Source organism: Musca autumnalis, unplaced genomic scaffold (assembly GCF_047663935.1).
Source record: "Musca autumnalis isolate F117 unplaced genomic scaffold, ASM4766393v1 scaffold_3, whole genome shotgun sequence".
In the NCBI taxonomy this organism is placed as follows: Eukaryota; Metazoa; Arthropoda; class Insecta; order Diptera; family Muscidae; genus Musca; species Musca autumnalis.
The window spans coordinates 23660716-23688529 of NW_027411866.1; the positions used below are offsets into that span (position 1 = coordinate 23660716).

General features: G+C 30.2%; 2 protein-coding genes across 3 annotated transcripts in view; one reads left to right on the forward strand and one right to left on the reverse strand.

Annotated features, from left to right (window-relative positions):
• Nucleotides 1–27814, forward strand: part of arg (arginase) — a 75155-nt gene that overhangs the window by 17156 nt on the left and 30185 nt on the right. The window lies entirely within an intron of this gene.
• Nucleotides 8898–20893, reverse strand: elav (embryonic lethal abnormal vision). Of its 2 annotated transcripts, XM_073976533.1 has the most exons (3): nucleotides 20655–20852; nucleotides 19502–20011; nucleotides 8898–10742 (listed from the first exon to the last, which is right to left on the reverse strand). In XM_073976533.1, coding segments are annotated over exons 2-3 (1275 nt in total). In that variant the 5' UTR covers nucleotides 19503–20011; nucleotides 20655–20852; the 3' UTR covers nucleotides 8898–9468. The 2 variants fall into 2 exon arrangements, with proteins under 2 accessions (XP_073832634.1, XP_073832633.1); XM_073976532.1 differs by lacking the exon at nucleotides 19502–20011 and having other exon boundaries at nucleotides 20655–20893.

Below are 27814 nucleotides of genomic sequence, written 5' to 3' on the forward strand. Positions count from 1 at the left end.
CGGAACTTTCTTCTTTGGGTCATGTGTGTTACAAATTTCTGGTTGGGTTTCTTTCAAAGAATGAAATATTATCCATTGAATGTTCTTCTTGGTAATTATTATGTTGTTTTTTTGTTTGTTTTGTTTTATAATGTTTATAAAACATTTTAAACTACTTTTGTTTTAAGAGTGTTCATTTTGTTTTTGTTCACAAGTCATTATTTTGTTGTTGTTTACTAAGCTATAAAATGTTTAATTTTTTTGTGTAGTTTCTTTGTTTTTTTGCAATGAAATTTCGATTTTGTTTAGGAATTTTAATAATCTTTTTGTTTTTGTTATTGTTTTATAACAAATTTCGACTAGCAATGGTATTAAGTACGTTTAGTATATTATAAAGATTCCAAGAAGAATGTGGAATGTATTGTTCATTTTTGTTTTGTTTTTTTTTTTCCTTTTCTTTTATAAACAAGATTTGAGATCATATTTTGTAAAATATTTTTGGTTTTCTTGTGTTTTTTTTAGATAGAAATACATTATGACTAGAATTGTTTGAAACAGTTGGAATGTTAAAGGTTGATGGTTTTTTGTTTTATAATTTGTTGGAATGTTGGTAGCTAAAAGAAAATCAAAGAAAAAAATCTACAAAAATAATATTAAAAAATTATAAAATAAACACAAAAAGAGATCAATTTACCTGCCTACACAATGATTTGGCTGTTCAAAAAAAAAAAAAAGATTTCCTTTAATTTGTAAAAACTTTTCTCACAATTTGCCATGTGGCCATGCAGCTTAACTAGAGTGTTTGCCTAAAGTTATGTTTACATTAGGACTTATTATTATGATTTTTGCTCTAAATTGTGGGATTTGTTGCACATTTAAATACAAATCGAGTTGTTTATCATGATAATAAGCCCTAAAGCGTCTAGCGTTCTCACTGTGTAAACAGGTTTTATTGATAAATAACACCCAAAAATCTCTCATTTAGAACCATACTCTCTTGCACTACACAACACAATGGAAGGGTTAACAAAAAAATAAATGCTTGATGTATGTAGTAGGTTAGCAGCTCACTCTCTTCACACTGGTAATAAAAAAGAAAAAGTTTTACTTAAAAAATTAAAAAAAATAAAAAATCAAAGTTTTTGTTTTTGCCAAAAAATAAAACGTTTGTTTTTATTAATCAAAAGAAATTGTTGTTGTTGTTGTTTTTGTATGTTGCATTACATTATTAATAATAATAAGAAAAATTATAATAAAGAATGAACAAAAAATCGAACCGAAAAACAAATAAAGTTGCAAATTAAAAATAATATAAACTAATAATAATTAAATAATAAAACTTGTATATTAAATAAATCTAAAAACCAACCGATATGTGGATGTATGTTTGTATGTGTGTGTAGAAAAAAATGTGAAATACATCATGATATTACAATGGGAAATTCTTTTGAGAAATACATAGAAGAAAAATTGGAAAAAATTTTAGCAAAAACTATTTGCAAAACGGAATTGTCCTTGCAATACGACGAACATTTACGCAATTGTTGTGAAAATTCTCTGCAAAAGAAACCATTTTTCTATAAAGACTATTCACAGTAGCAATTGAATAAGAGGCAGGAATATATAAAATTTTTATTTCTAGGATTTTTTCAAATTACAAACTTATACTAAGTTTACATTTACGAAATACACTCGATTTCAACTGGCAATTCCTTTGTGTATACGTCAAATGAATTCTCATTTGAAATCCATTGGATTTCATTTGACGTTTAATCAAGGGAATTGACAGTTGAAATCGAGTGGATTTCGTAAATGTAAACTTAGTATTAGTTTATAAAGCATTCTGTTCAGTGCGACATTACTAAACACCAAGCTTTAAGTAAACATAACCTCAAAATTGAAATTTTGTCAAATATTATCCCAAAGGCATATTAAGTTTTTTAAATAAAAAATCTGTCCTTCTAATCCGAGCATTTTCATAACTTTTTGTAAAAATAGTCCACAAGAGAAAAAGTATTCATAAAACGACCATTCACAATAGCAACTACAAGAAATGGACACTGTCTAATGCTAAGTTTACATTTACGAAATCCACTCGATTTCAACTGTCAATTCCATAGCTCAAACGTCAAATGAAAACTCATCTGGATTTCATTTGACGTTTAACAAATGGATTTGACAGTTGAAATCGAGTGGATTTCGTAAGTGTAAACCAAGCTTAAATATCACTGGGCACTTGTTATTAAGAGAAAGCTACTTGTATAATTTAAGTCATACTTTTCCCTAACTACTTCCGACATTAAGTCAAAACTGTAATTTTCTTATTTTTTTAATGAGTTTTTTTAAAAATAGTTTTTCTTCGACATAACCTCAAATTTGTAACTTCTTTCTTAAACAAGGCCCGAAAATCACTCTTTATGTTTAAAGTTTTATTTTTTAATTTCAAACCCCCTTCTAATTGTTTAAAAATCGAATTAATTTAGCCTTGCTAAAAACAAAACCTCGAAAGTGAGGTTATGTTTATTTTGAAAAATGTCCATTTTCCAATATTTTCTTCTAATAATGATAACAAGCATTACAAAAATGTGTTGTTTTTGTGTTACTGGTATAAAAATGATAGTAATTAGTTCAACATTTCCCAAAAATTGTTTTTTTTTTTCACATTTATTTCACAAAATAATAAGGAAAATAATTAAAATAAAAAATAGTAATTGACAAAAAAAAAATTATAAAAAAAATTAAGAACAAAATCAAATTACAAACTAAAAAAAATATTGTGAAATTAAAATCTAAAAAAAATTAAACTAAATACAAAAAATAATAATAAAAAACCTAAAACCCACAAAACGGAAAAAAATAATAATAATAAAAATTAAAATAAAATCATGTTGCTTTTGCTAAATATATATGTATGTGTGTATATATGAAATCTTTGTTAAAGAAAATTATAATTTAAAAAAAAAGAGATGAGAAAAAAATTATATTAAAAATTTTACTTCAAAAGAAAGTCAAGATGCCAGATCTAGAAACTTTCTTTCGGTATTCATAATGTGATGAATTTTATTTTTTATAGAATGAAAATTAAAAGAGAAAATGTTTAAATAAAATTAAATCATTGCCTTTTTGTTGTTTGTTTTGTTGTTGTTATTATTCTTTTCGTTTCCTTCATTTTGTTGCTTAAATACATAACTGTTGTTGTAATAAATAATGTTTATGTGTATATATAATCATGAAAAAAAGAAAGAATAATAAAATAATTCATTTAAATATATATTTACATAAATTGTTAGCAATATTTTGTTGTTTTTGTATAAAATGAGATACCTAATTTTCTTATATAAAAAAAAATTTGCAATTTGCCTTCATTTGTTACATTTCATTTCTTTCTATTGCACAGAAATTTGTGTACTTTTCTTCTTTTCATTCTTTGCATTCTTCTCTCTAATTGATATTGTATTGTTGTTGTTGCTTGTTTTTTGCAACAACACATTTAAGAAGTATTGAAAAGTATTTTATAAAAAAAATATTATAGGCTGACTTTCGTATCGTCATTTGCTTTGTGTTGTTTAAACTTCGTCAAAATATTTCAGTTGCACACTCATACATTGTCGCTCGAAAATGCAATGATACATGTTTGCTTTTTACCTGCGTTGAAAATTTGTATTTTTGATGTTTTGAAAAACATAGCTTCGTAGTTTATAATTGCAACGGCGTTAAGAAACATAATACTTCGCACATTTTCAGTAATTTGTAAAGCAACTGACGATATGGAAGTCAGCCATACTTTCAAACTATATAAATAAGTTTTCATATTTTTTATATATTAGGTTGCTAAAATTTTTGGGCTCCATCCTTCTTTTGGGAAAATGAACTTCAATTGGTTGTCAAAATGTCATCAGAAATGTTGCACACCACCCAAATTGTCCTTTTGGACAAATGCAACATTTACATTAGTGCTAATGTTCTATCCTGTTCTATTTTCACAGCTTTAAGAAACACATAACCTCAAAAAAATGTTGTTTATTATAACTTTGAATTTAAGGGAAGGGGGAAAAGGCGGAAATGTAAACGCACCCATTTCTTTATCACCCACTTAACATAACTTTACTCCAAAGTTATGGTTTCTCTTAATTAAATTTTCAATATTTGACAGAAGAGTTGTTTTTTAGCTTTTTCAAAACAACTCAGAGATGTTTTGCACTTCAAATAGTGTAAATATACTATAACTCGTATGACAGAGAATTCGATTTTGTCTATTTTGCAATATTTGTTGTACGGAACACATACGTAAAATGTATGAAAATAACGGTTAAAATATTAGCCATAGTGTAAATGTACTATAACCCTTATACCAAAAGACAATTGTTTGCAGAAAATTAAATTTTATGCTAGGTTTACATTTACGAAATCCACTAGATTTCAACTGTCAATTCCATTGCTCAAACGTCAAATAAAATCCAATGGATTTCATATGTGATTTCATTTGACATTTAAGCAATGAAATTGACAGTTGAAATCGAGTGGATTTCGTAAATGTAAACATAGTATTAGCTTGAAAGAGTATATGAAAGTGTAAAAATGTTATCATTTCCCTCTCGTCTTTCACAAGAAATCATGAATATTTTGTTTAATAATTACATTTTCATTGTCGTTGGTATAACATAACCTCAAAATTGTTTTTGTGACAATTCACAATAGTTTAAAGTTTTTTCTCATAATTTAAAATTTTTGTCCATTTTATAATCTATTGTGTGCAAAACGTATGAAAATAACAGTTAAAGCAAAACTAGATAGAGACATTATTGTGTTATTGGCACTAGTGTAAATGTACTATAACTCTTATGCCAAAATATTTAATTTTTAAAGAAAATTAAATTTTACCATAAAAAGGGATATGAATAAGTAAAAATTTCATCATTTTCCTCTCTCCCATTAAGAACGAAATTATCATTTAATTTTAATTATTAATTTTTTGTTTAATTTTAATCTTCAAAAAATGTCGTTGGTTTAACATAACCTCAAAATTGTTTTACAACACTTTTGACATTGTGTCCCTTTTTTAATACTTCCGAGAGCATTTTATCAGAAAAATAACATTCATAAGAGTCATAAAGTTAAAAAAAAGCATTTACCAAGTCCATATTTACATTAGGAAATTTTCCTTTGCCTCTCAACACTCTCTCTCACCAACAAACTGACAATTGTCACAAGGAAAATTTCCTAATGTAAATATGGACTTATTACGTTTCTTGGGAGAAATTATGGAAGAAAGAGTATAATTTTTCATTCGTTGAACTCAGTTTCTGTCTAAAGTAAACTTTTAATGTCATGAAATAACCATTCACAATAGTTTTAAGGGTTAGTGCAAAATGGCTAAGGTTACGTTTACATTAGCCTCCATTGCAGTTATAATTAATCTAAATTAAATTTTTGTTAAATGGAATTGAATTTCATGTGAGAGAGGATGGATGAGAGAGTAAATTTTATTCATTCCCTTCCCCTTTTTATTCAATTTCACTTTCAACAGCAACATTAATGTCTTCTGTAATAAAATCAACTTTTCTTCCTATTTGATTTCCCAATTGAGAGTTACATTCTTCCAATTTCCAAATCAAGCCCATATTCTTCAAAACTTCTTGTATATATGCATTGAACTGTTGTTGTTGTTTTTTATATAGAATTTTACTAAAAAAATATTTAAATCTTTGGATTGATAATATAGGTTATGTTTTCTTTTCAATAAACAAAAAGAGAAAAAATTAAAATCTTGCTTTTCATTATAAATTAGTGTACAAAAACTGAACTGAAAATATTTAAAATAAAAAGAAAAAAACTTTTAGCTAAATGTTGTTGATATTAAACTCTTAAGATATTTAAAGAGTTGTATATATATTATTAAGCTGCTTTTGTTTTGTTTAACTTAATTTTAAAATATATATGTTTTTCACTGACTAGATTTTTGTTTGTTACTTGTTGTTGTATTAGATTTGTTCTCTTTTCTTTCTTTCGTTCCTTATTAGTGTGGAGGTTGTTGTTTTTCCTCACTTTATGTATTTTTTTCTTTTGTGTGTATATATAAATAATGTTTTTATGTTTCTTAATAGCTAAACTTGTGTTTTTGTTTATTTTTTAATGAAATTATAATTGTGTGTTGTGTAAATATATATTCTAAAAAAAAGTTACTAAATTGCATACACATAATAATCAATTATAAATATTAAATAGAATAATAAATATGTATGTATATATATGTAAATATTAGATTTAGATGAGAGAGAGTTACAGGGGGGAGGTTGGTTGTGGTGTAAATGATTTGTTTTTAATGAAATATTGAATATGCAACAAAAGGTAATTGAAAATAGAAATAATTTTTAATATGACAAATAATTTGGCATTTTTATCCAATATTTTTTGTTTGCTTGCCATAATAATAATTATTATTATTTTGCTATTGCCTTTTGTTTTTATGCATAATTTTCATGTTAAATTAAACAAATAATGCTTGCCTTTTGAAGAATACATAAAAAGGAATTGAAAAAATATTTAAATACATAATTAAAATATAAATCTTTCTATGGAAAATATAAAAGTTTTTACATTATCTTTTTTTCATTTTGAAAACTTAAAGGAATCAACAAAAGAAATTAATAATATGTAAATACCATATACATACATAAATATGTAAACAACAATTAACAATAAGTTAAAGAAAGAAAAACAAACTAAAATAAAAACGCAACCCTCGAAACTCAAGAAGAAGTAATAACCAGTGAAATAAGGAGGGTGGTATGGTTTTGGGTGGAGATTGGGAGAGATGTTTTTTTTGTTAATGGCCTGATTACCAAAACAAAAAGAAAACTATAAAACACAACTCAAAGCATTTCTATATATATGAAAAATAATATATAAGAGAAAGTAACTAATCACGATAAAAATTATTTATATAAAAAGTTTTATTGTATATGTAAAAAAAACTTTGTGCTTTATAATGTTACCTTCATTTTGTAAATGATCGTTTTGTTTGTTTGCTTTCTTTTAATAACTTTCTTTTCGCCTAATTAAAAACACCCAAAAGGAAGGAAGATTGGCCAGAGAAATGCTAAAGGTGTTGTTACAAAACTAAGATGGGATTTAGGTTTTGAGGTTAGTTTAAATATCAAACTTAGTGAACGTTTATACTAGCTTTTATTTCCACAATAAACAGTTGTATATTGATTTATAAAGGTATGACAACTATTGTAAAATGAATTAATATAAACTCATTATCATAATAAAGGGCGCTAATAGAAACGTAATCTAAGTTGAAATTTAAAATTTAGATTTTCCCAAACCTAACCTCAATTTTTTTGTGTTATTCCTTTTCATATATCGATATAAAATCTTGCGACATTTATATGCTGGCAATAATAACCAGCTAATTATATAACAAGAGTGAAAAGAGCCAAAAAAAGAGGTATCGTTCAAACATAACCTTAAAATAGCAACTGAATTTCTGTGATTTTCTGAGACTTTTTAGTATTAAGCAAACATAAGCTAACGCAGAATGTGTTATAATTCTGCGATGGCTTATATATGGATGTCTTCTATTTTGTAAAATATCCAAAAATTTAATTTTTACAAAACCTAACCTCAAAAAATTATTTTCCCAATTTCATTAAATGTTTGTGTTTTTGTTTAGTTTATGCTCAGTTGACCATATTATTACCCTGTAATGTGATCTTATTTATTTTAAAGTTGCAAAGAGTACAAAGAGCCAAAAAAGATGTATCGTTCAAACATAACCTTAAAATGGTAACTGAATTTCTGTGATTTTATGAGACTTTTAGTATTAAGCAAACATAAGCTAACGCAGAATGTGTTATAATTCTGCGATAGCTTATATCTGCATGTCATCTATTTTGTAGAATAGCCAAAAATTTAATTTTTACAAAACCTAACCTCACAAATTTTTTTCCTAATTTCATTGAATGTTTGTGTATTTGTTTAGTTTATGCTCAGTTGACCATATTATTACCCTGAAATGTGGCCTTATTTATTTTAAAGTTGCAAAAATTACGTTTTCCCTAAACATAACCTCAAATTTTGGAGTAATTTTCATGGAATTAGATTCTTTGGAGTTATTTAGGGTTGTTTTAAATTTGGCCCTAATTTATCAAATCATTAAGAAATGGGACATTTTTCGGATCCGAGATCACAAAATTACAATGCTGTTCACATAACCTCAATTTTCTAGATCCTTACTTAAATCTTGCTCCTATACAAAAATGTAATTTATAGCAAAAATATCAATTTTAGTAAACATAACCTCTATTTTAGTTAATATAACCACAAATTTAGTTAATGTATCATCCAAACTATCGATTTTTTAGTTTCATTTTGAATGTTTCCTCCGAACAACTTCCTCCTAAGCATTCTCTAGACCAATCCCCTAAATTTTTTCTTTTTCGGGTGTTTTCTTTTTTTTTTTTTTAATTTTTACCAATTCTGCTACATTTTTTTTTGTTTTCCTTTAAATAATAGTTTTAATAAATTATTGTATTGTTACTTTGAGTTTTTTTGTTGTTGTTTAATTTTTAACTAGTTATTTTTTATATAATAAAAAGGAGTTTAAATAGGGTTTTCTTTTCTAACATTCACCAGTAAATGATGCTTAGATGATGAGATGGGCCTAATGCTACTTCACTCATTCAAATATTTATCGATTTTGTTCTGAACAATTGTTGCTAAAATAATATTTTCCATTTAATACTGTAAAAAGCCTCTTTTTAGCTGTGTGTGTGTATTTTTTATATATATAGAAAACATTTCTATATTAATTATTATTTAAAAAAAAGTCTGGATTTTTCTTTCACTGGCGAGTGTTTGAAAATTTGTTTTTTGTTTTTTTTATAGTGACATTATTTGTTTAAATTTATGCGTTTTCTTGGAAGATTTACTGTTATTTTTCATTTTAGTTTGTTTTTCTTTTTTCTGAATTGTTTTTATAGCCTATACGTTAAAATTGTTTTTTTTTTGCGTTTAAAAAAATCTTTGCTTATTGCATTTTAACATTTCTTTTGTTGATCTCTTTAAGCATGTGACCATTGAGTTTCGCAAGGAATGGCTCTTTATAAGAACCAATATCCTTAACTATTCTGGGACTTTTCAAAAAAGGACATGCATTACTTAGTTTAAGTGATTTTTTTTTGGTATTTGAGTCTCAAACAACAGAGAGAGCAGGGAGGGGGCGATAAAAAGAGAGCCACAAACTCTCTTATTCTTCTTCACTTCTACTCTTTTTCCTCACACGGAGTCAAAACTCCTTGTAATTCTAACTCATGCTTCCTCCATCATTTTCAAAATAGCTATTAATGGTAACCACATTTGGGGCGGGGTGTCGAGAGTTATCATCTATTGTAATGTTCTTAAGAAATTTGTTGTTGTTGTTTTTGTTCTGTTATTCTATATACTAGTTTTCTTACTTATATAGTTTTACAATCTAGGGTATATTTACTTTTTGTTAGTCTTGAAACTAACTTGTAATACTCGATTACCCAAGGTGTAACCATTGAGCGCCCTTATTGCCATAGCTGCTTCATCATAGTTGGTCATGGACACGAAGCCATAACCTTTGCATTGATTGGTCGATGAGTCTTTGACGATTTTGACAGATTGCACAGCGCCGAAGGGACCAAACAATTGCCACAGCGATGATTCCTCAGTTTCGGGTGCCAAGTTGTAAATGAATATGGGATAAGCACCACCGGGACCGGTGGCCAATGATGTGGCGGCGGCTGCACCCAAACCGTTTGGTAGCATTACATCCAACATATCACCGGCCATGGGTGAAAAACGGGCCAAACCCTTGTTGACGGGAGTGTGCATGGCCCCACCAATGCGTCTTACCAATTGAGGATTTAAGAAGGTGGGTATTTGGGGTTGTATGATCTTGTTTGTACTTCCGGGGGTATTGGAGAATTTCACAACAATGGGATCTGTACATCCTGTGGGCGTGGTACCATTCAAGGCAATAATGGCCCTGGTGGCTTCTTCACGTTTGTCAAAGCGTATAAAACCCACCCCCTTGGTTTGGGTATCGTTACCGGCATTTTGTAGAATACGTGAGGTGATAATCTGGCCGAATGGTGCAAAGATAGCCTCCAAGTCCTGTTGGGTCATTGTCTTGGGCAAACCGCTGACATATAAATTGGCACCCTTAATGGCCTCGGATGAGGGGCGGGCAAATGACACCTTAATGGTTTTATTTTGCAGCCTCAAACCATTCAAAACATTGACAGCCTGTTCAGCATCCTGGGGCCGTACATAGTTCACGAAACCATAACCCAAACTTTGACCCTTTGTTGCTGTGGGATTGAGGGGGTCCAAGAAGGGTTGGCTCTTGTCGCGTATCAACTTAACCGATTCAATTTCTCCCACACTCGAGAATAGAGAACGTATTTCATCTTCACTCATTGTCTGTGGCAAATAGTTAACAATCAAATTGGTACGGGTCTCACTGGAGCCATTTGTGCCATTGGTACCACCACCATTCGTTTGATTTTGCAATTGCTGGGCAACAGCGGCGGCGGCTGCAGCCACAGCTTGTTGTGTTTGTTGTTGCTGCACTTGCAATATGGCCTGCTGCACTTGCTGCTGTTGCAGTTGGGCAGCAGCTGCGGCGGCTGGTGATACGGCCAGCTGCGCTGCCGCTGCTGGATTGGCACCAGGCAAAATGGCAGATTGATTATCAACTGCTGCTCCAGGATTGGCCATCATGAAATCCACTAAAAATTTAAGTAAAAGAGAGAAAAACAAAAAACAAATTAATAAAAGAAAAATAAAATCACAAAAAGAAGAAAAACAAAATCACACAAAAACTGTCAAATGATTGAGAAAAAATGTTGGTGTTGTGCTGCTTTCGAAGATTTTTTGATATTTAAAGGTTATGTTGAAGAGGATATGCCAAATACCAAAGAACATTCACCCCTGGAAATGGAAATGAGGTCGCCATTACTTTATTTAAGGGAAGAATGTAAAAAAGCAGTAGAGCAAGAAGAAGAAGCAGAAAATTTAGTGAAATGTAAACCACACATTTAAAGGAAACTTTGGTTACTTGTATGTGATTTGTGGGGATATGCACAGATTTTTATGTGAACCTTATTGGTCTGTTCCAGTACTGCAAGAATCTACTAATTTTTACTATTTTATCCGATAACATAAAGGATAAAATGTTATCGTAGTAAAAAATAGTAGCTTCTTGCAGGTTATGGAACAAAGCATATATTTTTATATATTTTTTCTGATTAAAAAACATTTTTCACATTAACCTCAAATAAACAAAAAAATAATTTTAGCATTTTGATACCTTAAGAAAAATATTTTACATTTTTTTGATTGATTTAGATATTGATGGTTGACATTGTTGTAAAGAACAAATTTTTTGTTTTTCAAAATAGTCAGGCTTAATTCCACATTTTTTAATAAAAAAAAATATTTTTGCAACCTAACCTCAAACTTATAAAACACTGTATTTAGTCTTTAGAAACATATAAAATAACTTTTATTGATTTAACTGAATATTTTTAAACGGAGGAGGAGATATTTCATTACTTTAAATAGCACTGTTTAATCAAAAAATTGATTTTTTCAACATAACCTCAAACCAAAAAAAGGGAAATTTAGCCTTTTGAAACTTTGAAAATAAACGATATTGTTTGAATTTCAAATCTCTTGTCTTTTTGCAAATCCCATTTTGCAATAAAAAAGAAAATTTTTTCATCCTAACCTCAAAATAAAAAAGACAACATTTAACCTATAAAACTTAAAAAATCAACCAACTTATACCCCGGTTACACTTAACCGGATTATTCCAGTGGGTTTGGGGTTCAAATGTCAATTCCATAGCGCAAACGTCAAATAAATCCTCATGAAGTGGGTTAACCCAGCAAAAAGCTCTAATGTAACCGTACTATTAGTGTCTAGTGAATGCTTAAAAGGGATTACAAGAATATTTGTTCAGTGCAAATACAACTTTTTTTAATACATATAAACTGATTTTTAACCTAACCTCAAACCAGTAATGACAGATTTTAACTTATTAAACTTAAAAAAAAAAAATTAAGTGATTTTTTGCAAAAAATTGTAAGAATATTCATTGCGGGCAAATAATATTGTTATATATTTTTTTAATAAAAAATATTTTTCAACCTAACCTCAAAGTTATAAATATTACATTTAACCTGTAAATTTTAGGAAAACCAACATTGTTTGCTTTAAGTGTATCTCTCAGCGGATTCACAAGAATATTTGTTGAATAAAAATATAATTTTTATAATGTTTTCTTAATAAGAAATGTTTTTCGACCTAACCTCAAAGTAATTTTTAAACTATGAAACTTTAGAAAAAGAACAAACTTTGTTTAAAGAAAATGTTTTAAAGGAGATGCAAGAATTTTTCCTCACTGCAAATCGTATTTTTATACATTTTTTTAAATAAAAAAATGTTTTTCGACCTAACCTCAAAGTTATAAATACAAAAAATAAGCGGAAAAGGTTAGAAAAACTAACAAACTTTGGTTTAAGTGTATCTCTCTGAGGGTTCAGGAGAATATTTCTTGAGTGCAAATAATAGTTTTATAATGTTTTCTTAATAAAAAACCTTAATAAATATAGACTAAGTCCATATTTACATTAGGCAATTTTCCTTGCGGCAATTGTCAGTTTGTCTGTGAGAGAGGGTGTTGAGAGACAAAGGGTTACCATATCCCTCACCTCTCTCTTCTTGAAACTGACAATTTCCGCAAGGAAAATTGCCTAATGTAAATAGGGACTAACTTCAAAGTAATAAATAGCTCTGTTCCAGAACTAAAAAGTTTTTACAATTTTTACCACTTTTACACATTTTGCGTTCCCGTACACAAAATTTATATAAAAATCGTTTACGACTTTTACAACTTTTACCACTTTATAAAGTACGGGAACAGGCCAAATATGAATTTAATAGTACGTTTATATATAACCGGATTTAACAAACCCACTGGATTTCAAATGTCAATTCCTTTACGTATACGTCAAGTAAATCCTCACTAAGAAGGTTAAGCCTGCAAAAGGCTATAATACAAACATGGCATAAAAGTATAAAACTTTAGAAAAACATCAAAATGTGTTTTAAGAGAATTTTTCAAAAGCACTATAAGAATTTTTTCTGACTGCAAATCATCAGTATTTTTATATATATTTTTTAAATATTTTCTGCAACCTAACCTTACAAAAATTAAAGACGAATTGTTACCCATAAAACTGTGGTCATCTTTGTGAATCTTTCAAAGGTTTGCAACAACAATTTTGCACAGTAAATCTCATTTTGTATATTTTACTTTCTAATAAATAATAAATTCTTTTTTTCAACATAACCTCAAAAAACTAAAAACACAATTTTTGCTGCTGAAACATGAAAATATGACAAACATTTGTTTTTGTGTGTATATGTATATCCAATAGAAACGCAAATATTTCCTTTTTGCAAATGATATTTCCTCAATAAAAAATATTTGCAAACTAACCTCAAAATAATGAAAAAAAAACGAAATTTAAAGTCAATAAAACCACAAATATTAATTTATGTGACTATTTTGCAGGGTATTTTCTTATTGCTATTAATTTAGATTACAATTTTTTTAAAAATTAAATAAATACCAACGTAACCTCAAAATAAAGTGAAAAAAAAAAACAAATATTTACCAATAAAATATTGAATTCAAAAAAGCTTTCTTTTAGTTGCACAAGAATAGATTTCCAAAATATGTATATATTTTTTGCACAAATGCGGAAAATGTTCTATCTATCCAGCAGCAGCAGTAGCAGGAGTACCTCAAACGAGTATGTATACAGACTACACAACAATTGCAGTAAATTTTTATGAATCCCGGTAAAATTTTATCTACTTTTTGTGTCAACTATAAGCGAGTGCTGCCGCCGGGATACTGGATAGATAGATGGTACAAAAGAGTAAATACAGTTGCAAAAGAAGGTGGTGGAACTCAACATTTTTCGCTTGGAAATCCTAGGGGAGGCTAGCTTAGCTGAAATGGCAAAAATCAACCCTTATTTGCAATATTTACATGACAAAAAAACATAAGAGAAAAGTCTTTACAAAGAGAATGAGTACGCGCAATAACGGAAACCACCCAATAAACTTCATGTTACAAATGATTTTGTGAACAGGAAATCCTTCTCTCTCAGATTTTGCAAGTCATGGAAATCAATTCCAAAGCCGGTGGTGAAATTTTCATGACAATGTTTACTTGACAGATTTTGGGAAGCAAACAAAAAAGGTAATAACGGAAACGAACGAATGAACATCATGAAACTGTCTCCCACTCTCTTTAACAGTTACGAGTTTGTTTTTACCCAGTACAAGTATACAATGCCCTTTAATGCATTACCTGTTCAGTAAAGAACAATGTAAACTTTACATAACATAAAGCCAGGTTCTAATAGTACATTAGTGTACACTAGTGCCTATCATTATTATAATAATCTCTATCTTTTTTCCATCATTAATGTGTAAAAATCAAGATTGAGACATTTATCATTGTAATAAACCTTAATGTAAACATACTGTAACTATTTCAGCTTTACATTATGTAAAGTTTACATTGTTCTTTAACAGGAACAGGAAATACTCCCTTAAAGTTTCTCTCTCTCTCTCTCTCACTCTACTATTTTGAACTCTCCTAGGCCGTCGAACAACAAAACCATTTTGGAAATCTGTTCCAATAACCGTGGTGAAAAACTTCTGTGTTGTTTTCTATGAAGGTGTGTGTGTGTGTGAGCGTGTAAATATCACCCACAAAACCTTCCCTTATTGAATGTTTTCTACCATTGCACAAGGGAGGGTGGTTGTGGTGGTGTTTTGTTAAACTAGAAATAAGGGTGAATGAATGTCGTCGCCCTTATCTTTTATTTCGTTGCTCAAAAAAAAAAAAAGGTGGAAGAGCATTAATTCATGCATCCAACGCCATGTGTTTTTCCCAACAAAAAAACATTTCCAATGAAGTGCTTCTTTTCGTTTGTATTCCACAAACAGCAGGGGGTGGTTTTAATGGATGCAAAGAGACAGAAAATTGGAAATGAAATTAATAGAATAGCAGAATAATGTTTATTGCTATGTTTGTCACATTGAATAATACAAAAAAATGGCAGAAATTGGAACAAAGGCTTTCCATTCTGGGCTGTATTTAAACAAATTTGCAAAAAAAAAAAAAACATGTTGGATTTATTTCAGCTAAAGTCCACATTTTTGGACTTCTCCTCGACTGCAAGATTTGTTTTTCTATTTCTTCGATATTATAAAGAAAAGTTTTCGATAACAACTTTTCTATAAAGAAGATGTCCATAATAGCATGCCTGTTTCAGAACCTGCAAGAATGTACACATTTTTACTTCGATAAAAATTTTTCCTTTATGTTATCGAAAAAAAATAGTAAAAAGTTGTAAATTCTTGGAGTTCTGGAACAGACCAAGCATTTTCATAAAATAAAGTTGTCGATAACAGCCTAGCTACAACATAACAACCATTCTATAAAGCGAATTTTAAGAATTATCGATAACTGTCTAACCGTCCAGCAACCACAAAATATTTTATGGTTGCCTGATGACTGACAAAAGTGAACGGCCACACTGGCAAGCAACCGATTATTTGAGCAAAACTGACAGTCAAAACTGATCGTGTGTACCCCGCTTAAAAGAAAATTGTCAATAACTACTTTTCTATAAAAAATTACGTCGATAACAACTTTTCTGTGAAGAAAATTTGTCGATAACAACATTTCTATAAAGAAAAGTTGTCGATAAAAACATTTATATAAGGAAACGTTCTCGATAACAGATTTTCTATAAGAAAAAGTTGTCGATAACAATTTTCCATGTCGAAAAGTTATTGATAACGACTTTTCTAAAAAGAAAATTTGTCAATAAGAAATTTCCTAAAAAGAAAAGTTTTCGATAACAACATTTCTATAAAGAAAATTTGTCGATAACGTTTCTATAAAAATAACAAAATTCTGTAAAAAAAAGTTGTCGCTAAAAAATGTTATATAATGAAAAGTTGTCGATAACAACTTTTCTATAAAGAAAAGTGGTCAATAGCAACATTTCCTTAAAGACAAGTGTTCGATAACTAAATTCCTATAAAAAGTTGTCGATAACAACATTTATTTAAAGACAGGTGTTCTTGTCATCGATAACAACAAAAGTCGTTGATTACAACATTTTTACAAAGAAAATTTGTCGATATAAACTTTGGTATAAAGAAAAGTCGTAGACAACAACTTTTCTATAAAAAAATTTAATCGATAACAACAATTCCATTAAGGAAAGTTTTCAATAACAACGTTTCTACAAAAAAAATTGTCAATAACAAATTTTCTATAAAGAAATTTTTATCGATATGGACTATTCTATAAAAAAAGGTAGTAGTTTCTTTAAAGAAAAGCTATCGGAAACTACATTTCTATAAAAAGTTGTGGATAACTGTTTAATTTAAAAGAAAATTTGTCGATAACAACTTTTCTATAATGAAACATATTCGATAACAACTTTTCTATGAAGAAAACTTGTCGATAACAACATTTCTATAAAGAAGAGTTGTCAATAACAACTTTTCTATAAAGAAGAGTTGTCGATAACTACTTTTTTATAAAGATATCTGTTTAATTTAAAAGAAAATTTGTCGATAACAACTTTTCTATAATGAAAATATATTCGATAACAACTTTTCTATGAAGAAAAGTCGTCGATAACAACATTTCTATAAAGAAGAGTTGTCAATAATAACTTTTCTATAAAGAAAAGTTGTCGATAGCAACTTATCTATAATGAAACATATTCGATAACAACTTTTCTATGAAGAAAAGTTGTCGATAACAACATTTCTATAAAGAGTTGTCAATAACAACTTTTCTACAAAGAAGAGTTGTCGATAACTACTTTTTTATAAAGATAACTGTTTAATTTAAAAGAAAATTTGTCGATAACAACTTTTCTATAATGAAACATATTCGATATCAACTTTTCTATGAAGAAAAGTTGTCGATAACAACATTTCTATAAAGAAGAGTTGTCAATAACATCTTTTCTATAAAGAAAAGTTGTCGATAAGAAAAATACTCGATAGTGTATTTTCCAAAATGGAAATTAGTCGATAAAAATTTTCCTTGGAGAAAAGATGTCGATAACACCTTTCCCATGAAGAAAATTCGTCAATAACAACTGTTCCATGAACAGAAAATGTCGATAACAACTATTTTTCATAAAGACAAGTTGTCGATAACAACCTTTCCATAAAAAATGTCGGTAAAAACGTTTCCTATAAAGAAATGTTGTCTATAAAAAGTGTTTTATATGCAAAAGTGTCTAGAACGCCATTTCTAAGATGAAAAGTTGTCGATAACAACTTTGCTATGAAGAAAAGTTGCCGATAACTGGTTTTCTATGAAGAAAAATTTTCGATAAATGTTTTTCTATCAAGGAAAAAATTGCCGGTAAAAGCTTTTCTTTGAAGAAAATTTGCCGATAATGCCTTTTCTAAAATGAAAAGTGATCGATAACAATTTTTCTATCAAGAAAAGATGTCTTTAACAACTTTTCTATTAAGAAAAGTTGCCGATAAGATATTTTTCACAAGGAAATATTGTCAATAACAAGTTTTCTTTAGTGAAATGTCATCGATAGCAACTTTTATATGAAGAAAAACTGTTGGTAACAATTTTTTTGTAAAAAAAGTTGTCGATAACAAACTTTCTATGTAGAAAATTTTTCGATAACAGCTTTTCTATAAAGAAAAGTTACCAATAATAATTTTTCTCTAAATAAAATCTGCCGATAACAACATTTCTGTGAAGAAATGAAAAGAAATCAGCGACCTTTCTTTGAAAAAAATTGTCGATAGCAAATTTTCTGCATTTGACATTTGCCTATGAAAACTTCTTTTGTAGAAAATACTTTCGGTCACAAATCTCCTATACAGAGAATGTCTGTACTGGTCTGTTCCAGTACTGCAAGATTCTACTAATTTTTACTATTTTTTTCGATAACATAAAGGAAAAAATGTTATCGTAGTAAAAAATAGTAACTTCTTGCAGGTTCTGGAACAGAGCAAACATTTTTTCCTTTATGTTATCGAAAAAATAGTAAAGATTATTAGATTGTTGCAGTACTGGAACAGACCAAGAGTGTGTCCATGTCTCATATTTTGAGTCAGCTTCTAATTCTAAAGCCCAAAACACATCCAACTCAATAATGTTGGGCATCAAGGCCGACTTCCGTATTGTCAGTTGCTTTGTATTCGTGCATGAAACTAGGGGTTCTTAAATCGATTTCCCAACTATTGCAATTTCATAAAATTACTCTAGTATGGAACTCGTTTTAAGAACCCCTAGTTTCATCCACGAATACAAAGCAACTGACAATACAGAAATCGGCCCAATTCTGTTAAAAGAACAAAAGACCATGAGTAACATAGATCGAATTATTCTTTTTTTAACAGAAATGACGCCCAAATCTACTGAAAAGTTGGAAGTGTTTTCGGCTTGATAGAGCGTTTACATTATGCTTTGCAAGATACAACTTCTATTCTAAGTTATTCAATCTTTAATTTTGTTTACTAGAACCGACACTTTGTAGTCTCACAGGCTGTAAGGGGGCCTGTTTCACTATGTCGAAAGGAAATGAATGCGAACAACTTTGTTTTTGCTTCGAAACAACGAAAAATTGAAAATCATACACGAGTTAAGTAGTTTTTCGTTCGTTTTCATTTTCGTTCGACATACGTAGTGGAACAGACAGACACAATGTAGTGAAGATCGTGATGTTTCCCAGTCAACAATTGGTCTGTTCCTTTACTTTTGAAATTGGTAAAACCGGCAAAAGTTGTAAACTGCTCCCATATGAATTATATGGTGTCTGAAGTAAAGGAACGCATTTCGAGTAAAAAGTGGTAAAACTTGAAGATTCTTGCACCTAAAGGAACAGAGCTAATTTGAGTTTTGCCAAATTCAACATCCCTTATCTGTTACATTTCGCAAATCGGTGGCAACTCTATTGTTTACCTTAAGAAAAATAAAAAAAACCATTAAAATAAAAATCCAAAATCTACATTAAAAGATGTTTTTCGTTAGGATGAACTCGCTAATGCCCTCATATGAGAACTTAATTTACTCCCTCCATTTGGCTTTCTTCTACAGTTTTTTTGCCATTCAATAACAGCACATTTACATTGACCACACAGACACACAATTTACATACACTTTGTTCCGCAACAAAAAAATTATTAACACGCCACAGTCGAAAAAACAACAAAACAACAAGAAAATTTATAGTAAATAATAGACAGGATGAAAAAAATTAGAAGTTACTAAAAAACATGGAAAGGTTGTCATCATCATAATCGTGTCGTGAAAACAAAACACACACAACGAAAGAGAATGAGGGAGAGGCAAAAAAGAAGAAGAACCCAGTCAACACAACACAGTACAAATACTCACTTTGTTTTTTGGGTTTGTTTTGTTGTATTGTGAAAATGTAGTGTACGCTGTTTTTTGTTGTAATGGAGAATAATAAAACGACAATTGAAGTGTTTTCTTTGTTGTTGTTGTTGTTATTTCTGTCGGGGTTTAGTTTTTTAGATCAGAATGCGCTTAATTTTTTCGTGTTGCCAGAGAAGAGAAGAGCACACACTCGCACAAAAATATTTAATTTGGCGTTGTGTGTATACTATGATGATGATGTTTGTTGGGCCTTTGGGAAACGTCGACGTTCGTTTATTGTCGGCGGCGACGCGCGGCGGGCGTTTATAGATGAGGTGTATTTTCACTATTGTTCTTGATGGTGTATCTGTGTTTCAGTCAAATTGTGACAGTGGGTGTATGTGTGTGTGTGCTAATAGGTATGAATATCTGGTGTTGTTGTTTTGCTGCTTCCTCCTCTATTTTTATATATTAGTAAGAAGTGGTAACAAGCGGCGGCGGCAACTTGCAGGGGGTGAGCGTTCTTTTCTTTTTCGTATAACAAAAAAAGTAAAGAGAAAAAGAAAAATCGATTTATTGATTTTGTATTTGGCCTGTGTAGGAAGGGAGGGAAGTAAAAGGGAAGGGTACTTGTAAAGAAACAAAAAAAAAAAACTCATTTAGATTTTCGCATGTGTAAAATATTTTCTTTTTCGTTTATCATCGTCTCGCCGTCCGTCATTGTACATTATGGAGGTATGTAGCTGGTTTTGACTTGACTTTCTTTTCGTAGTTTTTCCTTTGCGTGTATACTTAGTTGGATATTTGTATTTGTAGTATTCCACAATTCACACAAAAAATTTTCTTTTGAAACGTTTTCAAAATTTGTTACACAATATATTTATGAAAGGAAAATATGTTTTCCTCTAGTCGACGAATTTTTTCTCAATCATTTAACTTAATTTTCTTTTCGGCATTTGTTTCTGTGTTTCAATGTTCATTCATTAGATACAGATACGTTTTTTTGTATTCTGCTCTTTGCTCTTTACACTTTTCAGATACAATTTTTTTCATTTCATCTTTTTTCTACTTTTGATGCAACAACACCACTTTGTCAGAGTTCTTTTATATTTTCACATTAATAAAATATTTATTTGAACCGTTTCTTGTATTATTTCGAACGCACACTTACTTTTATGTATTTTGTGTATTGTTAAATATTTAATAAATAATTGTAATTAAAAGCTTTAGTTTGCTTTTCCGTTTCTATTTTCTATGCAAAAAATTATTTTTTTCTTTTGTATTAATTTGTAGTGTTTCCGCCTCTGCGTTCGTTTAACAGAACACGTCTCTTTAGCTCGAATGTTAGTTTTGAAATAAAAATGAAGTGAGCTTGGTAATTTAGCTAACCAAACGACAAATCGTCAATACAACAACAAAACGGTCTCGCTCTCTTTAGTGTGGTGAACAACAAGAAAACAACAACTACTATGCGGGGAGAACTGGCAGATGTCCTCTCTTACCCTACCTGTACTCTCTTAAAATAACTAAGAAGAGAGGGAGAGAGAGAGACAGTTTAAAATTTAACAGGGTGATTCAAAGTATAACGATATTGGGGATTTTTACAAAGGATTACAACAAAATAAGTAAAGTAGGCGTAAAGAAGTTATTATGGAGAGCATTTATCAGTATAAAGCCTTTATCGCCAATTTCTTTACATACACATTTCTCTATAGAAAATTAGTTATCGACAATTTACCTCTATGAAAAAATTGCTAGCGGCAACCTTTTTCTATAGAAAATCTGTTGTCGGCAATAACTTTCTCTATAGAAAAGTTGTTATCGATAAGAAAAGATCTATAGAAAAGTTGTTATCGACAACTTTTCTCTATAGAAAAGTTGTTATCGACAACTTTTCTCTATAGAAAAGTTGTTATCGACAACTTTTTTCTATAGAAAAGTGGTTATCGACAACTTTTCTCCATAGAAAAGTGGTTATCGACAACTTTTCTCTATAGAAAAGTTGTTATCGACAACTTTTCTCTTTAGAAAAGTAGTTATCGAAAACTTTTCTCTAAAGAAAATTTGTTATCGACAACTTTTCGTTATTGACAATTTTTCTCTATAGAAAATTTTACAACTTTTCTCTGTAGTAAAGTTGCTATCGACAACTTTTTCTAAAGAAAGATGCTGTTTCTCCATTGCTTTTCTCTCTAGAAAAGTTATTATAGACAACCTTTCTTTATAGAAAATATGTTATCGAAACCATTCTCTTCTTCTTCTCTCTGTAGAAAAGTTTACAACTTTTCTCTATAGAAAAGTTTACACATTTTCTCTATAGAAAAATTTACGACTTTTCTCTATAGTAATGTCGTTATCGAAAAGCTACGATCGACAACTTTTCCGTGTAACAACTGTATCGACAACTTTGCTGTGTAGAAAAATTGTTATCCACAACCTTTCTGTGTACCAAAGTTGTTATCGGCAACATTTCTCTATAGAAAATTTGTTATCGACAACTTTTGTCTATAGAAAAGTAGTTGTCAAAAACTTTTCTCTAATGAGAAAATTTCTTTCTTTATAGAAAATTAGTTATAAACAATTTTTAGCTCTCTATAGAAACATTTGTGGTCTGTTCCAGTACTGCAAGAATCTACTAATTTTTACTATTTTTTTCGATAACATAAAGGAAAAAATGTTATCGTAGTAATAAATAGTAGCTTCTTGCAGGTTCTGGAACAGAGCAATCGTTAGCGACAACTTTTTTTCTATAGAAAAGTTGTTATCAACATATTTTCTCTATAGAAAAGTTGTTATCGGCAGCTTTTCTCCATATAAAAGTTTTTCTCGGCAATTATTCTATGTAGAAAAGCTGTTATCGCCAACTTTCTCTATAGAAAATCTGTTATCGACAAATTTTCTCCACAGAAAAGTTATTATAGACACCTATTCTATATAGAACATTTGTTATCGACAACGTTTCTCTATAGAAAAGTTGTTATCGGAAACCTTTTGCCAAAGAAAAGTATTATTGACAACTTTTCTTTGTAGAAAAGTAGTTATCGACAACTTTTCTCTGTAGAAAAGCCGTTATCAACAACTTCTCTGTGTAGAAAAGATGATATCGACAATTTTTCTATATATAAAAGTTGTTATCGGAAACTTTTCTCTGTAGAAAAGTTTTCGTCAAATTTTCTCTGTAGAAAAGTTGTTATCGGCCATTTTTCTCTGTAGAAAAGTTGTTGTGGGCATCTTTTATCTCTGGAAAAGCTGTTATCAAGAACTTTTCTCTGTGTAAAAGCTGTTGTCGACAACTTTTCTCTGTGTAAAAGCTGTTATCGACAACTTTTCTTTACAGATAAAATGTTCCTTAATGTTTTCAAAATTTCTCTATAGTAAAGTTGTTATCGAAATGTTGCTTCGATACATTTTCTCCGTAGAAAAGTTGCTGTCAACAACTTTTCTCTATGGAAAGTTGTTATCTATTATCTACAAGCTGTTATCGACAACTTTTCTCCACAAAAAATTTGTTATCGAAAAATTTTCTCTATTTTAAATCTCTTATCGACAAATTTTCTCTATTTTAAAGTTGTTATCGGCAAATTTTCTCTATAGAAAAGTTGGTATCGACAACTTTTCTTTATAGCAAGTTTGCTATCGATAACTTTTCTCTATCTCTATCTGTTATCGGCAATAACTTTCTCTGTAGAAAAGTTGTTATCGATAACTTTTCTCTATAGAAAAGTTGTTATCGGCAACTTTTCTCTATAGAAAAGTTGTTATCGACAACTTTTGTTTATAGAAAAGTTGTTATCGGCCACTTTTCTCTATAGAAAAGTTGTTAACGACAACTTTTCTCTATAGAAAAGTTGTTATCGACAACTTTTGTTTATAGAAAAGTTGTTATCGGCAACTTTTCTCTATAGAAAAGTTGTTTTCGGAAACCTTTTGCCAAAGAAAAGTATTATTGACAACTTTTCTTTGTAGTAAAGTAGTTATCGATAACATTTCTGTATAGAAAAGCTGTTATCGGCAATAACTTTCTCTATAGAAAAGTTGTTATCGATAACTTTTCTCTATAGAAAAGTCGTTATCGATAACTTTTCTCTATAGAAAAGTTGTTATCAACTACTTTTCTCTATAGAAAAGTTGTTATCGACAACTTTTCTCTATAGAAAAGTTGTTATCGACAACTTTTCTCTATAGAAAAGTTGTTATCAGCAACTTTTCTCTGTGTAAAAGCTGTTATCGACAACTTTTGTTTATAGAAAAGTTGTTATCGACAATGTTTCTCTATATAAAAGTTGTTATTGGAAACTTTTCTCCACAGAAAAGTTGTTATTGCCAACTTTTCTCTGTAGAAAAATTTTCGTCAAATTTTCTCTGTAGAGAAGTTGTTATCGGCCATTTTTCTCTGTAGAAAAGTTGTTGTGGGCAACTTTTCTCTCTGGAAATGCTGTTATCGACAACTTTTCGTTACAGATAAAATGTTCCTTAATGTTTTCAAATTTTCTCTATAGTAAAGTTGTTATCGAAATGTTGCTATCGATAACTTTTCTCTGTAGAAAAGTAGCTGTCAACAACCGTTATCTACAACTTTTCTCTATGGAAAGTTGTTATCTATTAACTACAAGTTGTTATCGACAACTTTTCTCTATAGAAAAGTTGGTATCGACAACTTTTCTTAATAGGAAGTTTGCTATCGATAACTTTTCTCAATAGAAAAGCTGTTATCGTCAATTTTTCTCCATAGAAAATATGTTATCGACAATTTTTCTCCATAGACAAGTTGTTATCGATAACTTATCTCTATGGAATCGTTGTTGTCGACAACTTCTCCATAGAAAAGTTGTTATCCTCAATAGAAAAGTTGTTATCGACATATTTTTACTGCAGAAAAATGATGATAAATTTTCTCTATAGAAATGGGGTTACCGACATTTTTCTATGTAGAAAAGTTTTCTCTGTAAAAAGGTTGTTATTGAAAAATTTTCTTTATAGAAACCCAGCAAAAAAAATGGAAGTGGTGCAAGTTGGAGTGAGGATTTCATTACATGCATGGATGCGCTTCCAGTGGACTAATGAAAAAGGCAATCCTTTTCCTCACATTTGGATTACATCCAACAAGCACTTTTATGTATAAACGATAAAAAATTCAATTTTCATTCAACAAATGAAATTAAAGTAATACGGCGTTTATATTATAGTTTTTTGGAGGGTTAACCTTCTTTATGAGGATTTGTTTGAAGTATATACAATGGAAATGACATTTGAAACCCAGACCCACTGGGTTAACCTTGTTATATATAAACGGCATATAAGAATAAAATTAAAATGTCTTATTAATGGCCTGTTCCCGTACTTTACAAAGTGGTAAAAGTCGTAAACGATTTTCATACAAATTTTGTGTACGGGAACGCAAAACTCGTAAAAGTGGTAAAAATTGTAAAAATGGAGTGCTTCCTAGCTGCGTGCTGCGGAAGCAAAATGGAGTGCTTCCTAACTGCGTGCTGCGGAAGCAAAATGGAGTGCTTCCTTTCTGCGCGCTCCCTTGTAAAATTCACTGAGGAATTCATAGAAAAAGAAGCACTTCGTGACACTTGCACCAGTGATTTAACTGCTTCCGTGGATGCAAACTTTTTGCTGGGAAAGCTTTTATCGCCAAATATTATCTACAAAAAAGTTGCTATCAACAAATTTTCTCTTTAAAAGAGTTGTTATCGACGGTCTTTCTCTATATAAAAGTTGTTGTTATATAAAATCTTTTCCCTACAGAATCGTTGTTATCGAAAAATTTTCTCTACAGAAAAGCTCTGATGGACAACTTTCCCCTATAAAAGTTTGTTATTGACCAAATTTTTTGTATAGAGAGTTGTTATCGAAAATTGTTCTAAATAAAAATGTTATTAACAGATTATTACACTCAATTTGAAGTTTGTATAATTTGTTCCTCTTAGGAACCCCACTAATTTCCGTTTCATTCCAAGGTGCTATTTTAATTTTTATTGTAGGTATTCCAATAGAAAACCGCACCCATGGCTAAATAACAAAAAGGAAGACTTCCGTTCAGATTGAAACATTTCATCTGCCCCTTTTTAACACTCTTCAGAGCTCTCTTTGTAGGTTCCTGTGGTGGATAGCTGCAATATGATACAGCAGCAGGCAGCAGCATTACAGGCTCTAGTTTACATAAATCCCAGATGCGTGTATAAGGATTTATTTCGCACGTACTTACACACATATGTACGTGCCGCATACGACTATCCTTTTATTTCCTTTGGCTGTGATGTGTAAATGTTTTTGTTGCTGTGTATCCTGTGTAAAGGGGGATGTTAAAGTTTTCATTACAAAATGAGGGTGGTGTAAATGAGCAGCAGTAACAGCCAGCGACCAAATGCAAATGGAAAGCAAACATTGGAAACTTTAATACCTGTTTTGCATTTTATATAACTAAAAAAGTATGTATGTATGGATGTGTGTGTGTGTGCAGTTATGTACACACATACATATGTTTGTACATTATGCAATATTCAGCAGGACCAAGGGTTGTTTGCTTTCGTTATTTCCTTGCCACTGATTACTTCCGCGTCTCTGCAGACTATTGTAAAATATTCCAGATTTACACCCTTTTACAAACAACAAACACGAATGAGGGTGCGTTTCAAATCACCCCGCAATGTTGGCAGGACCTTTGTTTTGTTTACTATTACAAATTCCCATTGGAATAGAGTAACCTGTTTTATGTAGTGGTCGACAAAAGGGAAGCTAACAAAAACTTTGCTCATTCAGACGGTGAACTGAAAAGCTAAGCTAAGTATAAAGGAAAGAATTTAACCGGCATTCTCTAATCAAAAGGCGGATGGTGTCGTTGAACTGATTCAAAACTATTAATGGGATCTATTCGATAAAACGGTTTGAAATCCTGTGTTCTGTTTCTAGCGTTGGTCAAGAAGTTATGGAAGTTTTGAAATTTGACTAATATACGGTCTGTTCCAGAACTGCATCCATTGTTATCGTACTAGAAATTTTTAGATTCTTGCAGTTCTGGAACAGACCCATAGTTACATATAAGCTTTGGAACCAGGAACACCATAAATGGCTGCAAAGTTGTTTGTTTCAGGACAAAATTGAAGAACATTCAATGAATGAAACTTTCCATTGTTATTGGAAGTATCCTTTCATCAGTTGCTAGCCGATTATACCAGCAATAACCTCGCTCATTGCCTCTTTTTTCAATGCGCATGTCTACCACTTTATCTTTAGCCAAGACATCATCTCTATTTTTATATTTCTGACCAAAAAATAAGGAGAGCTCATGTATTTTATTCATTATTGAAAGGTAAAGATAAAAAGGAGGAAATTATTTATCATGCTTATCGATAATAACATTTATTTAACAAAGTTTGTCGACAAAAACTGTTTTATGAAGAAATTTTATCGAAAACAACTTTTATAAAGAGCAAAGGTGTCGATAACAACCATTCTTTAAAGTACAGTACACATTGTCAGTTCTGAATGATGCTTTTTTGCAATTATCGATAACTGTCCAACCGTCCAGCAACCACAAAATATATTGTGGTTGCCTGCTGACTGACAAAAATGAACGGCCGCACTGGCAAGCAACCGATTATTTAAGCAAAACCGACAGTCAAAACTGATCGTGCGTACCCCGCTTAAGATCAGTTTTGTCTGTCGATTTTTCGGAAATATCGACAACTGTCAAATTGTCCAGCAACATCAAAATATTTTGTGATTGCCTGATGACTGACAAAAGTGAACGGCCACACTGACAAGCAAGCGATTATTTGAGCAAAACTGAATGATGTCAATATCGACTTTTTGTTGAGATACAAATTCTCGATTATGGATTTTTTAAAGAAAACAGTTGCCGATAACAAAGAGAAGTTGTCGGTATCAACTTTTCAAAAGAGAATAGTTTTCGATATGAGGGGAAATTACCGATAACAACTTTTTATAGAGAAAATTTTTCGATAACAACTTTTCTATAGACAAAAGTTGTCGAAATGGACTTTTCTATGGAGAAAAATTGTCGATAACTACTTTTAAAAAGAGAAAAGTTTATGGGGGACAAATTATAGATAACAACTTTCTACAGACAAAAATTGTCGATATGAACTTTTCTATGGAGAAAAATTGTCGATAGCTACTTCTCAATGGACAAAAATTTTCGATAACAACTTTTCTATGAAGAAAATTATCGATAAAAACTCTTCTGTGGAGGAAAGTGTTCGTTTAGAACTATTCTATGATAAGAAGTTGTCGATATCGACTTTTCTATAGAAAAAATTTGTCGATAACAACTTTCCTAGGAAGAATACTTGGTCCCGGGCC